Source organism: Ambystoma mexicanum, chromosome 4p, assembly GCF_040938575.1.
Source record: "Ambystoma mexicanum isolate Mex_15411 chromosome 4p, UKY_AmexF1_1, whole genome shotgun sequence".
In the NCBI taxonomy this organism is placed as follows: domain Eukaryota; kingdom Metazoa; phylum Chordata; class Amphibia; order Caudata; family Ambystomatidae; genus Ambystoma; species Ambystoma mexicanum.
This window is the reverse complement of record NC_090927.1, coordinates 100,325,675-100,339,150: the sequence shown is the minus strand read 5'-3', so window position 1 is coordinate 100,339,150 and position 13,476 is coordinate 100,325,675. Positions and strand designations below refer to the sequence as shown.

The 13,476-nt window shown below is 44.6% G+C and overlaps 1 protein-coding gene across 2 annotated transcripts in view; it reads left to right on the top strand.

Annotated features, from left to right (window-relative positions):
• Positions 1 to 13,476, top strand: part of LOC138453030 (low density lipoprotein receptor adapter protein 1-like) — a 311,945-nt gene that overhangs the window by 275,370 nt on the left and 23,099 nt on the right. For both annotated transcript variants that reach the window (XM_069605454.1, XM_069605453.1), the window contains exon 8: positions 7,724 to 7,770. In XM_069605454.1, the coding sequence (XP_069461555.1) occupies positions 7,724 to 7,770 (47 nt within the window). The remainder of the gene's footprint in view (positions 1 to 7,723; positions 7,771 to 13,476) is intronic.

Below are 13,476 nucleotides of genomic sequence, written 5' to 3'. Positions count from 1 at the left end.
AATATTAATGAGGGGGTGGGGGTGTTAGTTTGTGCATAACACCATTGCATATCAAAGGTCCACTTTCTTTTTAAATTGGAAGGACACTCCCACAGAATGAGATATTTATCATTTTCAGATAAGAGATCGCACAGATGTTCACACTAACTATTTAGGGCTATTCTCTTGTTTGTTCCAAAATCTAGCCCAGAGATATAGTACTCCGCGATCGGGAATCGTGTCCCTTCCTGATGTCAATCAAACATCAATTATCTTAAAAAGAAAGAGCATGTCGACACTGTGTGTTTCGGCCTGAGTTCGGGATCTGACACCTTAGTTTATTTATGTCCTTCATCACAACAATATGATTACAGTGCATTTAATCCTCAGCGAAACGTTCTGGTGGTAAAGTCATATTCACAACTACTTTTCTAAAAAACACAATATGTACAAACCCCTCAGTGTATGTCTTTTATATCCACCTATATAACCCACCTAGGCAAATAAATCGAACCTTTTTATATCTGCCTCCAGCACCAGTCTGTATATTCTTTGAGCTCGTAATGTGGATTGTCTTCAGTCTGTAAATGAACAAAGTTTTCATTAATAGGCTACCCCATCACATTTACATACTCGTCCATGCAATCATTTTTAATGCAATTGGACAAAACCTGAGCGCGTAATATTACCGTTTTACGTGAGGTTCATCGTTGGTGCAAATGCTGCTGTCTCATTATTAATATGCCCACCTCTGAATGTTGACAGGACGAACAGAGGGCTAGAATGGTAACACTCTCATTCCTTTCCACCATAGGGGTGCCATATTTGAAAACTACCGCTCTACATCCTAAATGTATTACATTTATTCACATAAACATTACTGACCATGTACATAATATCCCTTTTCGTGATGTTCACAAGAACACAATATTTTACGTGATATTCGGAAGCACAAAATCTAACATGGTGTGCGGTCGCCACAGCTACATTACAGATATAGTCATCGTCGCGTTATCGGTGTGCTCACAGATTCCTTGTTTCGCTTGTTTAGTCTAATGCTGGTGTCTGAACCCACATCCACAAAAATCCTGTCCTATCAGGACGATCAAATAACCCTATTGGTACTACTATCTCTAATTTCAGACCCTGTGCGTGCCATATTGGAATGTACCCACCTTTTAGTATGTTGTGTATACTACCGCTTCACATTGTGACAGTTACTGACAAAAAGCGTATAACCTATTGGATATGATTGACCAGTGAGGTACCAATGGTTATCCGTATCTCCTAATAAAGTGCTCACCTGTACATTGTGAAGCCTATTCATTGCCTTAAATAAATCACGAATCCTTAGGCCACTGTACGTATACATACCAACAAAACCGCTGGTGATGCATATGTATCCTATACCCTTATTCATTGAACAGTGTAGAGTATGTGCTGTATCATCACACTAGGGAATAATACCAGATAACTGCAACCCGTCAGAATCCTTATTTATGTATGATCAGATAATTCCATTCCACCCAGATATTCAACACTTCCTCCACAGTATTTAGCCGGCGGATCCATCTTTGTTCCAACTACCTGTGGATATGATCAATATTTTCCTATTACGCTTGGTTCCACAGTTTGAATACCGAACCAGAAAATGTTATTTACAGGGTGCTTTACTTTGTAAGAAATGTTGAACCAAGGGTTTTTCCAGCGCCTTGCTGCCGATACATGACCAGTGTTCCCATATACGCGGTCTGATATCTCTGTTGGTTTTACCAACATAAATCAGTTGACACAGGCATTTAATGCCGTACAGCGTGTCTTAGCTTTTACAATTTGTAAATTTATCTAGATGCCATTTAACCTCTTGACATTTTAGGTACTTTAGATTCCTGGTCAGTGAACAGACTGGGCAGTTGCCACGTATAAAATCTCCTTTAAGGGCGGTAATCCCCATAGTGTATTCAATGAGGTATCCTTTCTAGTTCTGTCATATGTATGTACTAAAGATTGTCTCAAGTTGCTTGATATCTTGAATGCAAAACAAGGTTTCTTTATACTAAAACCTGGTTCTTTAAGTATTTGCCAATATTTGTTTATGACCTTCTTTAACCGGTTGTAAATGGGGCTATATATGGTAATGCATCTGATTCTATCTTCATGTACCTTTTCTTTTTTCATAACAGTTAGTTCACGATTGGTAAACTGTGCACATTATTTGCTTGCTTGATGATCTTGGCTGGGTAACCCTGTATTTTTAATTGTTGTTGTAGTTCAGCTGCATGTTGTTCAAAGTCACATCTGCTTGTGCAATTGCACCTGATCCGTAGGAATTGTCCATAAGGAGGATTTTCCCTTAATCCGTTGGGGGTTGGGGAGGAACTCAGGAAGTGTAATAGTGTTTTTTGGTCCATAGGTTTACGGTACAATGATATCATATGCGAGTCTTGTTTAGTCATCTGGATATCCAGAAATGTAATGCTTTTTCCATCCTATATCATGGTAAACTTCAAGTTCTTATCTGTGTCAATAAGCCAGATATAAAAAGCCTGGAGCTAATACTACCATGCCACGACTTGAACACAGCATCTATATAACTGCACAATATAGATATATGGTGCCTGAATGCATTACTGATGTGAAAAATGATTTAGGACTCCAAATCATCGACATACAGGTTGGCTATATCTGAGGCAAGGGTTGCCCTCATACTTGTTCCCATTGTTTTCAATGAAGGCTATCCGTGTACATTCTAAGATAAACCTAGTTGGTACCTGTGAAGTGCCATCGTACCGAGAGGTCAGGTATCCCTCAATTACTCGCATGCTCTCCAAATGGAAATAAGCTTGAGGCACCAATTCTTGTGAAATGCAGGAATAGCAAGGTGAAGGACAGACTATGGCCAAAGAATGATACGTCATTGGCGGAAGTCCTGCACGTTGCTAAAGAAGTGTAACCTACAGAGGTATATGTAAAGATATTAACAGAGGGGCATAGACAACCCAACACAAAACAGGTAGAAACTATGGCGTCCATGCAAGAAATTTAGAATGAGGGCAAATGCAATACAGTACAATATACTCCAGCAGATCAATACATGGGGTGGTAGCAGCTTCTGCTGCACAGTGAGTAGAGACTTTGCGCAGAGAAATAGTAAGTGGAAACCTCATAAGGAACAAAAGAGATGTTAGAGGTGCACCAGCAACCAGTACTGGGCCAATGACCCTGGCTGTCCGTCACAATACACCAGTTGCAGCAACAGAAGGGGTAATCTTGTGAAGTGTTGCAGTGCGACAGACTTCATCAACTATGTGAAAGACCTGACTCTGAGTCCAGCTGAGGAAGAAAGCATTTGTATTGTGGGAAGATCTGATGAGGCAATTGATGGACCCACAGCAGTAGTGCATGTAAACGATAAGCCCGTAGTCATGATGATGGACTGAACATACTGTTGCTTCCTAAAGACAAGTTTAACATTCTCTTCAGAAGACAGAAACTGCATGAAGTGGCTATTAGTAGCCTGCAGTGGTACACCTATAGATCTGATTGACTGGTTTGAAGAAGTAGACTTCCAGTTTAAAGGGTGTGCAGTTCAATGCAACATGCCCTTACTCAGTTCGGCACACAAGAAGAAACTAGAAGTCAGGTTGGACCCCAATGCTGAGGAAGCAGTTTTGATATGTACAGATCAAAGTATTATAGAGGAAAAAGTATGTGCTGCCCAGTTGGGCTGCCTCAGAGGATTTGTGCATCGAATAGGGGTGAAGCAGGGAGCCGTTCCGGTGGCCCCAAAGTTGTGAAACATTCCGATACCCATGAGTAAGGAAGTTAAGCAGGAATTTGAAGAGTTGGAGTAACAAGGTATACTGGAAAGGATTGAGGCTGAAGACAAGGGTATCACCATTAGTAGTGGTCAGGAAGGCTACAATGAAGTTACAAATCTGCGTAGACCTTCGAGCTCTTAACAAATGCATCAAGATAGATAGACATCCGCTACCCAACATTCATGAAATGTTGTCAACTGTAGGACCAGCGAAAAGATTTTCAACATTGGATTTACAGCTGTGTACCACCAGGTTAGATTACATGAAGTATCCAAGGTGTTAACAGCGTTTGTAATCCCTGAAGGCCTGTGTTAATATGTAAAAATGCCGTTTGGATTGGTCTTGACTTCCTCGGTGTTCCAGAAAGTCATGTATCGGTTATCCATTGGTGAAGAGGGAGTACTATTTTTCCAAGATGACATACTCCTATATAGCAACACAGTGGAGGAACACAATGAAAGGGTTAACTGGGTGCTAGTGAAATTAGCGATGCTGGCCTCACATTAAGCAGGGACAAATGCAAAATGAACTGGGACCTCATGGAGTATTTAGGTCATGTGATTTTTGAAAAGGGCAATGAGTCGAAAAAAGAACATGCCACGCTCCGACAGCAAGGAAAAATTAATGTCTTTCATCGGCATTTCAGGGTATTAATCCAAATTTGTGCCTACTTTTGCTGACAAAACAAAAGCCCTGAGAAAATAATGAACATCATTTGAATGGAACAGAAAATTCAACTTGCTGAAATAAGCGCTGAGCGGAGTGTCCGCTCTGTATACTTATATAAGCAGGGAAGGAAGACTATTATAACTACAGACGCCGGCAACATCGGTTTGGGTGCATCACTAACTCAAAGTGAAGATTGCAAAGAATATGCCATTGCGTTTGCTTCGAGGTTGCTGAAAGGGACTGAGAAGACCTACGCCATGATAGAAAAATATGTTGTTTGCAGTTAAGTGGGCCACGCAAACGTTTAGGTCCTTGGTATGGGGCATATCAATCGAGGTACGCGTAGACCATGAACCATTGAAGGAGAGCATGACATCAAAGCATCTGGATGAAGTGCCAAAAAGAATCAGAAGATGGGTGGTGGAGTTGCAGCAATGGTGACGATACATATACCAGGAGTCAGCAATCGCACAGCAAACTGTCTGTCGCGACTAATGGTTAAGGATGAACAAAGTAAGCACGATGAAGGCGACCAAGTTATGATGATTTGTGCACAAGCAACACCCAAGTTAGAACAGCGTGAAGCCATGGCAGACGATTATGCGCTTACAATGATTAAGGAGACCATTTGAGGGAACTCATGGAATAAAATGAAGTTGAGGGAAGCAAGCCTAGATTTAATATGGCAAGTTAAAGAAGAGGTGTAGCAGAAAGGTGAATTATTAAAGAAATGGTTCAGGATAATACCACTGAAGGATTTACGAGGGCGCTTAATAATACTGGCCCACGAAGGGCACCAAGGGATCACAAAGACCAAGCAACGCTTCAGAAGCAACTACTGGTGGCCTAGGTTTGATCGACAAGTGGAAAGAGCCATCAGATGATGTATCCTGTGCAGAAAGAGTGAAAAAGATTGCGTGAGTAACACATGTCTGATTATGCCTGAGACTCCCAAGGTACCAGGGGACAAAGTAGGATTCGACATTGTGGGGCCAGTTCACAGCAGAGGTCAAGGTAATTATTGTGCAGAATTGATTTGTTAACGAGATGGGCTGAAGTGCTGATCCTGACTGATGTGAGATCGAGAAAGGTCATAGAGTTCTTCAAAGTGAGGTAAACCCCAGAGTAGTCTTGACGGATAGTGGCGTGCAATTCAAATACAATTAGATGCAAGAGTACGCTAAGGGAAATGCCATAACGTTGCATAATAGTGCAATATACCACGCCCACACCAACATGGTGGTAGCGGATTAGGGTGGTAGGGCAATAGGGTAATAAGACAGTCAGGTGGGCCTATGGCTAATCAAAGGTTGTGGAAAGTAGCAGTCCAAGAAGTGGCGGTGACTCACCATTTTACTCCACCACTGCAATATCCTCATCTGATTGTAGTAGGAGAAGGGAACCAACGACTAACACTGTACTGGAATGTATCACCCCAATTTTTCGTTTACAATTGTTCGAATGGCACAATTGTTCGAATAATAGGGGTCCTAATTGACCTTCTGCACAATTGACCGTATGGTCATTTTAATATATATTATGGGTTGGTGTAATAATAATATAAGGGGATTGGGAGGGGGGTTAGGGTGGGGGTTGGATTGGGTGGGGGGCTGCGGGAGGTTTCTCCCCGCATATATATCCTAATTGACCGTTTAAATTCGGTCAATTGTGCAGAAGGTCAATTGTTATTCGAACAATTGACATTCAAACAATTCGTATACAACCCTGTTGGCGCAAAGGACAGGTTTCAAGACGTTCGATGGAAGGATAAGGTGTCCCAGAGAGTAATAAGGCGCAGTACACTAGGAAGCGAGTGATGGTCCACCAAATACCCAAGTGTAGATGGATGGGTAAGAATGAAATGATATCAAACGATAGAAGGGCCGTTGAGATGACCCAAGCCTATCCAAGTGGTAAATGTGTTGAATGCTGTTGAGTTGGAGGATGACCGGGTTTGGAATATGCAAAGAGTGATTGTGTGCAGAAATGGTCCACATATGTGTAGAGTTGATGCTTATCGGAAGGAAGGAAGGGGGAAAAGAAAATTCCTTATGCGGGAGAGTCAAGATCTGGGGTTCCTCCAGCCTATTTGAAAGACGGGGGCATTGTTGAAAAGGAGGGCAGTGTCTGGTGATGTGCTTATGTGGCGTTCAAGAGCCAAATGCTGTGAGGAAAAATGTTTAGAGAGAAGACGGAGAAGAGGTCAGGAGCAAATCTCCTTTTGATGCGTTCAACCAAATAAATAGTATAGACTAACCTAGCTTTCATTTTGTCCCGTCGCTTCAAATACATAAGAAGGGAAAGGGGGAGAGTAGACACAAGGAAGAGGAAATAGCTGAGGAGGCCAATGATCCCAATTTAAGCTGCAAGAAGCTAGCTGACTGGTTAAGAACCAAGTGCTGGGAGAGACTGTGGCAGCTTCTCTGTCCAGCACTGGTGGGTTTGAGACTGAGATTAGCGATCTTGGCTATGATTCAAAGGCGTTCGACATCCAGCCCATGTCCAAATATCCCAGAGCACCCGGGGGTGGTGGTGCTGGTTTCACGTCCACCCTGACAACTCCTACAAACCAAATTATTCAATCACAAGAGACAGGAAAGAAGTGCTGGGGCACTTAGCCCAGAAGACTGGGTGTGTTGTCGTTGGATAGTTGTCGGAGATTAAGGGAGAGGGAAGGATTGATGGAGTAGATCTTCTAGAAAGCCTGATTTGAAGTGTCCCTCAACATCGCTTCAGCTGTACCTAATCCCTTAGCATTTCTGTTTATTAAAGACCCTGAAACCTTGAAGCATTAGGACCTTGACTTCAAGGTGTCTGGGAGCCCAAGACTGGGATCATACATAGCGATAGCACTGAAGCCGCACTCCACATGTTTCCCTAAGTTTCAATGCAATGTGTTACATTTCAATAAAAAAATTGTGACCCATTTTTGTCATGTTTTGGAGATGGCTGGACTTGCTTGAAACTCCTGGCAGTGCGGTCTGTGTGTCCAGATGTTTCTACTGCCAATGTCCTTGCTTACACATTCTAGGTGTATCGTTTGGTCACGATCTCTGCACTGGATTCACACCGAGACCATTTCCAAACAAATTTTTGTGTATTGCACCCATTTAAGTATATTTTTCACCAACTTGTGGAATGTGGATGCCTGGACTGTTACCTGGGATTAATTGTGCTCTGAGCCTTATATTTTTCAGAATGTTGCTCAAATACTGATCTTTTCCGCTTCTTTTCTTCTCGCTTTTGTGCCTTAGGAGGAGGAGGATGACGAGGAAGATGACCTCTATGACGCCTTCTCCAGGTAGGTTGTTGGTCCTTGGCGACCTCAGAATGCAAAGAGTCGCTATGGTGATGCATGGGATAAAAACAGAACAGTAATCAGTGGTACAAGAAAAGACTTTGGAAAGGTACTATACTAACCTTACACCTTTAGTAACGAGGGCCGTATCCTTCGTTAATAGCCTGCAGGGGACTGCTCCGTTTCAGGTCATACCACAGGAGTGTCCTGCTTCTTATGAGCTAGTTCTCAGTAATGGAGACAGTGCTTAAGACTTTGCCCATGTTGTACTGGTTTTGGCGAGATAAGTCGCACGAGCGGGTTACACAAACGGTGTCCATTGGGTTGTGTAAAATGACAAAGGGGGGCTGCTGCAAACCTTCTGGGGATAGTCTTTACCACAGGTTCTTACAAGTTCAAGTCTGAGCTCCAGTTCCTTAGGGCAACCCGATTCCTCACTGGCATAAGAATTCCTTTTGCCAACCAGTCCATTCGTTTCTGGGCTAGACTGTCAACGCATACCCACGAGGTAGTCTTAATCCAACCAAACCCATCGACTGCATGAGCCAACACCATGCCTCATTGTTTATTTAATTAAATTCATAGTAAAACCTCTCATCGCCCTACAGGGACCTTTCATAGTGAGCTTAATTATGTGTAAGTAAAAGAACGTTATGCAAGGTCAGGAGAATGACAAGTGTCCTCATCTTCTAAAACAACTGGGTGATTTAACTTAATGTCATTAATAATTCCCGGCATGCCTCGACCTGTGCATGATTAGCATGTGGTGTCAGTGCAGCCAACAATAACAATAATTTAGCATTTATATAGCGCTACGAACTTCTCCAGATAGGCTGTTGGTCCTTGGCGACCTCAGAATGCAGAGGGTCGCTGTGGTGATGCATGGGATAAAAACAGAACAGTCATCAGTGGTACAGACTTTGGTTAGGTACTATACTAACCTTACACCTTTAGGAACAAGGGCCGTATCCTTCGTTAATAGCCTGCGCTGCTTATAAATAAATGTGTGTGGCGCTCATTTATCGACCTCGGAAGGATGAAAGGCTGAGTTTGACCTTGCTGGGATTCGAACCTACGTCAGCAGGCTCTGCACGGATGTCAAAGCGAGCGCTCTACTTGCTGTGCTATCTAACCGGCATAGGAACCTGTACTCTCACATGATGTTGCTAGCGTGCCACTTGTGCCCGTGATATGCATGTCGGCTGGGCCCGACACACTAACAACTGCCTCTTGGATCCGCGCCACTGTTTGCAGTTTTCGTTCTGAATGAACACCAGTTTGGGTGCCACTGATGCCGTAATGCCGCACCACCATCCATAGGCATGGCTTCTTAGTTGTAGAACGGAGGTATGAATGCAGCAAGTGTGAAGAGTATTTACAAGGCAGAAGGCGGCCCAGGTCTTCATTTCCACGCAGAATGGTGCCTGGACCTAGAGTGACCGAATGTCAGGAGGCAACAGTTCTGTTGTGGAAGAGGAAAGCAGCAGGAACACTGGACATCCTTGCACTCTAAGCTTAGGGTGCATAGAGTGTTAGCGCAGGAAGTGAGATGATTGAGTGGAGTGTAAAGTAGGTGCAGTGTTTGCTCTGGAGTAACTAGGGCTTTAAGTGGGCCGAGGCTAGACTGGGCAGAGCCTCGGCAGTGTCCAAGTGCTATCGAGGCGGGTCCCTGCTGGGGCTCCTCTGTGTCCCCTGGTAGCGCTAACCTGCACCGAGACCACAGAGCACGCATTGAAGAGTATAAAGCAAGGGCTCGCCTCATCATCCCACCTGTTTGGTGAGGAAGGGACGAGTGGGAGATGATCACTTCCGGGAGGGAGATGGCGCTGCAGTTAGGAAGTAAATGTGGGAGGAGGCTCAGCGGGTCTGTCTCCAGTCTTGTAAATTTCCTGTCAGTGAGAAACCAAGATTGAAACATCAGTGGTGACTTTACACGGAACCGACAGAGCGGCGCTTCACCCAAACATAATCGGTGCATTTGTGGAAAAATAAACCTTTCTACCTTGATGTAAACAGAAAGCCTGGGTTGCTCGTGTTTCGCTATCCAGCCCTGCCTCTAACCCATGGGGAAATTTGCATTTGACAAATAACAGTTAATTGTATTCCGCCAGTGTGCAGGAGGCTCCAGACTAATCTTCCTAGATCCACTATCACAGAGAGGTGGCCCTGTGAACGGTTTTGCAGTAAGTCATTTTGGAAAATTAAAACAAAATAAAACCCTTGAGCAGAAAGCTGTTCGACGTTAATCATAACCATGTCACTGCTGAGCACATTTTGGGTCGGCAGAGAAGAGAGCATACAGATTATGTAGCAACACCATTCCAGCTCTGCAGCCCATGGGCCACGCCCACATATGATATGCCACGCCCTCTTGCTAGAGCCCAACCCCCTCAATTGATCATCCCACTTAAAGCACTGGGATAACCAAGGGCCCTTGTCATGGAAAGCCAGAGAAACAAGATGACACACCGTATAAGTACCTGCTGCATCAGAGGAAGCCAATGACGACCCCCCTGACGCCCCGAGCACAGCAAGATGTGCTACCGTGTAGGCTGCTTACTACTGCTCTACCATTGCGGCAGCGTCCAACAGGAGCAAACCCTATTTGAAGTAGTAAAGCATTGAACCAAACCCCCAGCAGCTCAGGAAAAATGCAACAATCGACACATTTTTTATTGAAAAAATCAACCTCTCAAAGCATTAGCATCCCCTACACGCACACTTCCCCCCCTCCCCCGATCTCCTAAAAATTACTGCCTCCCTCAAACCTACTTTACTCTGACTGTATCATTCTGGCCTCCATCATTGCACAATGTGTGGGCCGGCACTCAATGCGCTCCTCGGCATCATCAATGCCTCCCACGCAGAAGGATCCTTCCCGGACACCCTCATATGACCTCTAAAGAAAAACGTCAGGCTCATTACGAAACTTCATTTTATTTGAAAAATCTTGGAAAATGTAGTTGCTACACAACTACGCCCCAGAATCGAACAACTCCACCTCCTAAATGACTGTCAGGGTTTCACCCCAAGTGTAGCATGGAGACAGCCACCATCCAGGTGGTGGATGGTGCCCTCCAAATCATGGATAAGGGAGACTCATGCCTCCTCGTCCTCGACCTCTGTGCTGCATTCCACAAGGTAGACCACCACATCCTGCTCTCCCTCCTGGCTGATAGGATGGGTTTCTCTGGCACTGCCCTGAACTGGTTTACCTCCTATCTCTCAGGCAGACACCGGGCTGTCCAGATGAACTCGCTGCAGAGTCCCCCAAGGCTCCATTCTCTCACCAATCCTTTTAAACCTTTACATGGAGCCTCTGGGCACTCTCCTCAAAGATTCCAATGTAGCCATCCACCAATACGCAGATGATACTCAGTTGTACATAGGAGTAAATAGCGCGCAGGACATCATTTGTCTCCGCGATTACCTAGCCGTCATCCAGTCCTAGATGTCGACTGCCTACCTCAGACTAAACGCATCCGAGACTGAATTCATCCTCATCTGTCTGACTGCTAAAAAAATAACTTTTCCAACAATGGCTCAATGATATGTGCGTAGAAGGATTTGATCCACAACTCTCAGACTCAGAAAAATCCTTAGGTTTGACCATTGACCTCAATCTGTCATTCCAGAAACACATAGCCAAGAAGGCCCAAATAGCCTGGCTCGGAATCTGTACCCGTTGAAAATCAAACCATTCACCCCGCCGCAGGGCTTCCAGACCGTAGTGCAGGCATGCCCTTGTGGTCTGGCACATCGATGAGGGAAATGCTCGCTTGACAGGGCTCTCATCTGCTCACTTTGCTCCCCTAAAAGAAGTCCACCACGCTGCAGCACATCTTATTACAGGAGCACAGAAATGTTATAAAATTAGCCCCATCCTACGCAAACTACATTGGCTTCCTCTCCAGGCCGGGCTACTGTTCAAGACTGCATGTATCATCTACAAATCAGTCGCGGGTAGCACACCACCGTACCTGGCGGCTATGGTGGCACACGCTTGTCATGCAGCAAATCGATTAACCGGCTTGAACCACAACTTGTCCGCAAAGAGAGGACCCGCAAATAATCCTTGTCTCGTCATGCACCCACCCTCTGGAACTCGATCCCGGTGTCGGCTCAGAATGCCCCCATAATTCTCAAGTTTTGCAAATCTTTCAAAACATGGCTCTTTCAACATCATCTGACCAAGGACTCAATGGATGCACATGCAGACACAGACCTCCACAGTACTGCGCTACTGTTAGAAGATGGCACCCCAAATGTGGGCTACCCACACTCAGTACAGCTCTCCGCTGCTCTCGAGCTAGGACCGAGCTTTAAGCAATAAAATAACAAAATAAGATGACACACCTTGCTGCATCACAGGAAGCCAGCGAAGGCCTCCGAGTACAGGAAAGGTTTGAACAATTGGAGTCGCTCCAGTGGGTCTAGAGTAGAAGGAGTTACAGTAATGCATTCTGGATGAATCTGCAGAGGACGGCACAAACGTGTGTGTAGCTTTGGTGGGCGAGAAAATGCAAGACCTTCTTATTCAGGAAGACACATGAGCAAGAAACTGCTTCTGCTTGAGTTCGGCCCCAGAGTTCCGAATCATATAGGAACTCGACTTTTTTAGCCAAAGAGGAACGGCAAGACCTGTAGTTTTACTGCAAGCATCTATTTTGGAATCGCCTGCTTTGCATATTCTGCCATCTAGTGGTAGATTCTGGAAATGTAAGTCCTTTTTTTAAATTTATTTTTCCCTTCTTTTTAATGAATAATTTATACATTTTACAACGGTATAAATGTAATTCCTCCCTCCAACAACAGGAAAACGGTGTTAGTACCGGTCTAAACATCTACCTCATATTTTCTCAAAAACGTAGGCTTTGATCACGAAAGCCCACAATGTGCCTCACCCGCCGACACCATTTTTAACGTTTCTGTGTCCGGCTCTGTCATAGGGAAGAAATAACTTGGTAACGGCTTCTCCAGAGATGAGGGGACATCAGTGGTCACAGGAGTTGGATTTGAATTGAAGACAAAGTAGTTCCCAAAGCAAAGGAAAGACTGTTGGACACCTTTGTTCCATTTTCATTTAAGCCTACGGATAGTTTGTGTAAGAAGGATTTAATATTGTGTTAAATTCTGGGTTGTCGAAATCTCTCATAGTGGTCAGGACGCCTCCTTTTAACGTTTGCCCCGGGTGTAATGGACTGTTCTCCTGGATTGATAGACTCATGATTGTGTAACTCTTGTGTACTCGGGGACCACAGTGACAGTGCGCAGCCTATGAGAGGTTCAAATCAGAAACCTTGACATTGCGTTGGGAACATTTTGGGTCCCCCTGGGCAATGTATGCTGGTCAAAGCTCAGTTCCTGAGATAGTGGAGGTGTCTGAGATTAACATAGTGATTTGCAACGAGGACTACCAGAAAGAACCTGGGTTTGAGTCAGTGCAGACGCCAAACCCAGGCACTTGAAGGAAGGGGGCAAAACCACTTCAATGCAACATGCCTGTTTGCAGCTTGATATCTGTTGTGGATTCACACTACCCTACCTCAGCTAGGAGATTGGCCAATCTGCACTCCACAGATTGGCTACTATTGCAATGGCATTATTGATGGCAGGCCTAATCAAGAGGTGGCATTCGTGCCAGGGATTTTGGTGGGAGGCAGGGATCAGTTGAAGTTTTCGGAGTCTTGTTAGAGAACCACTGAAATC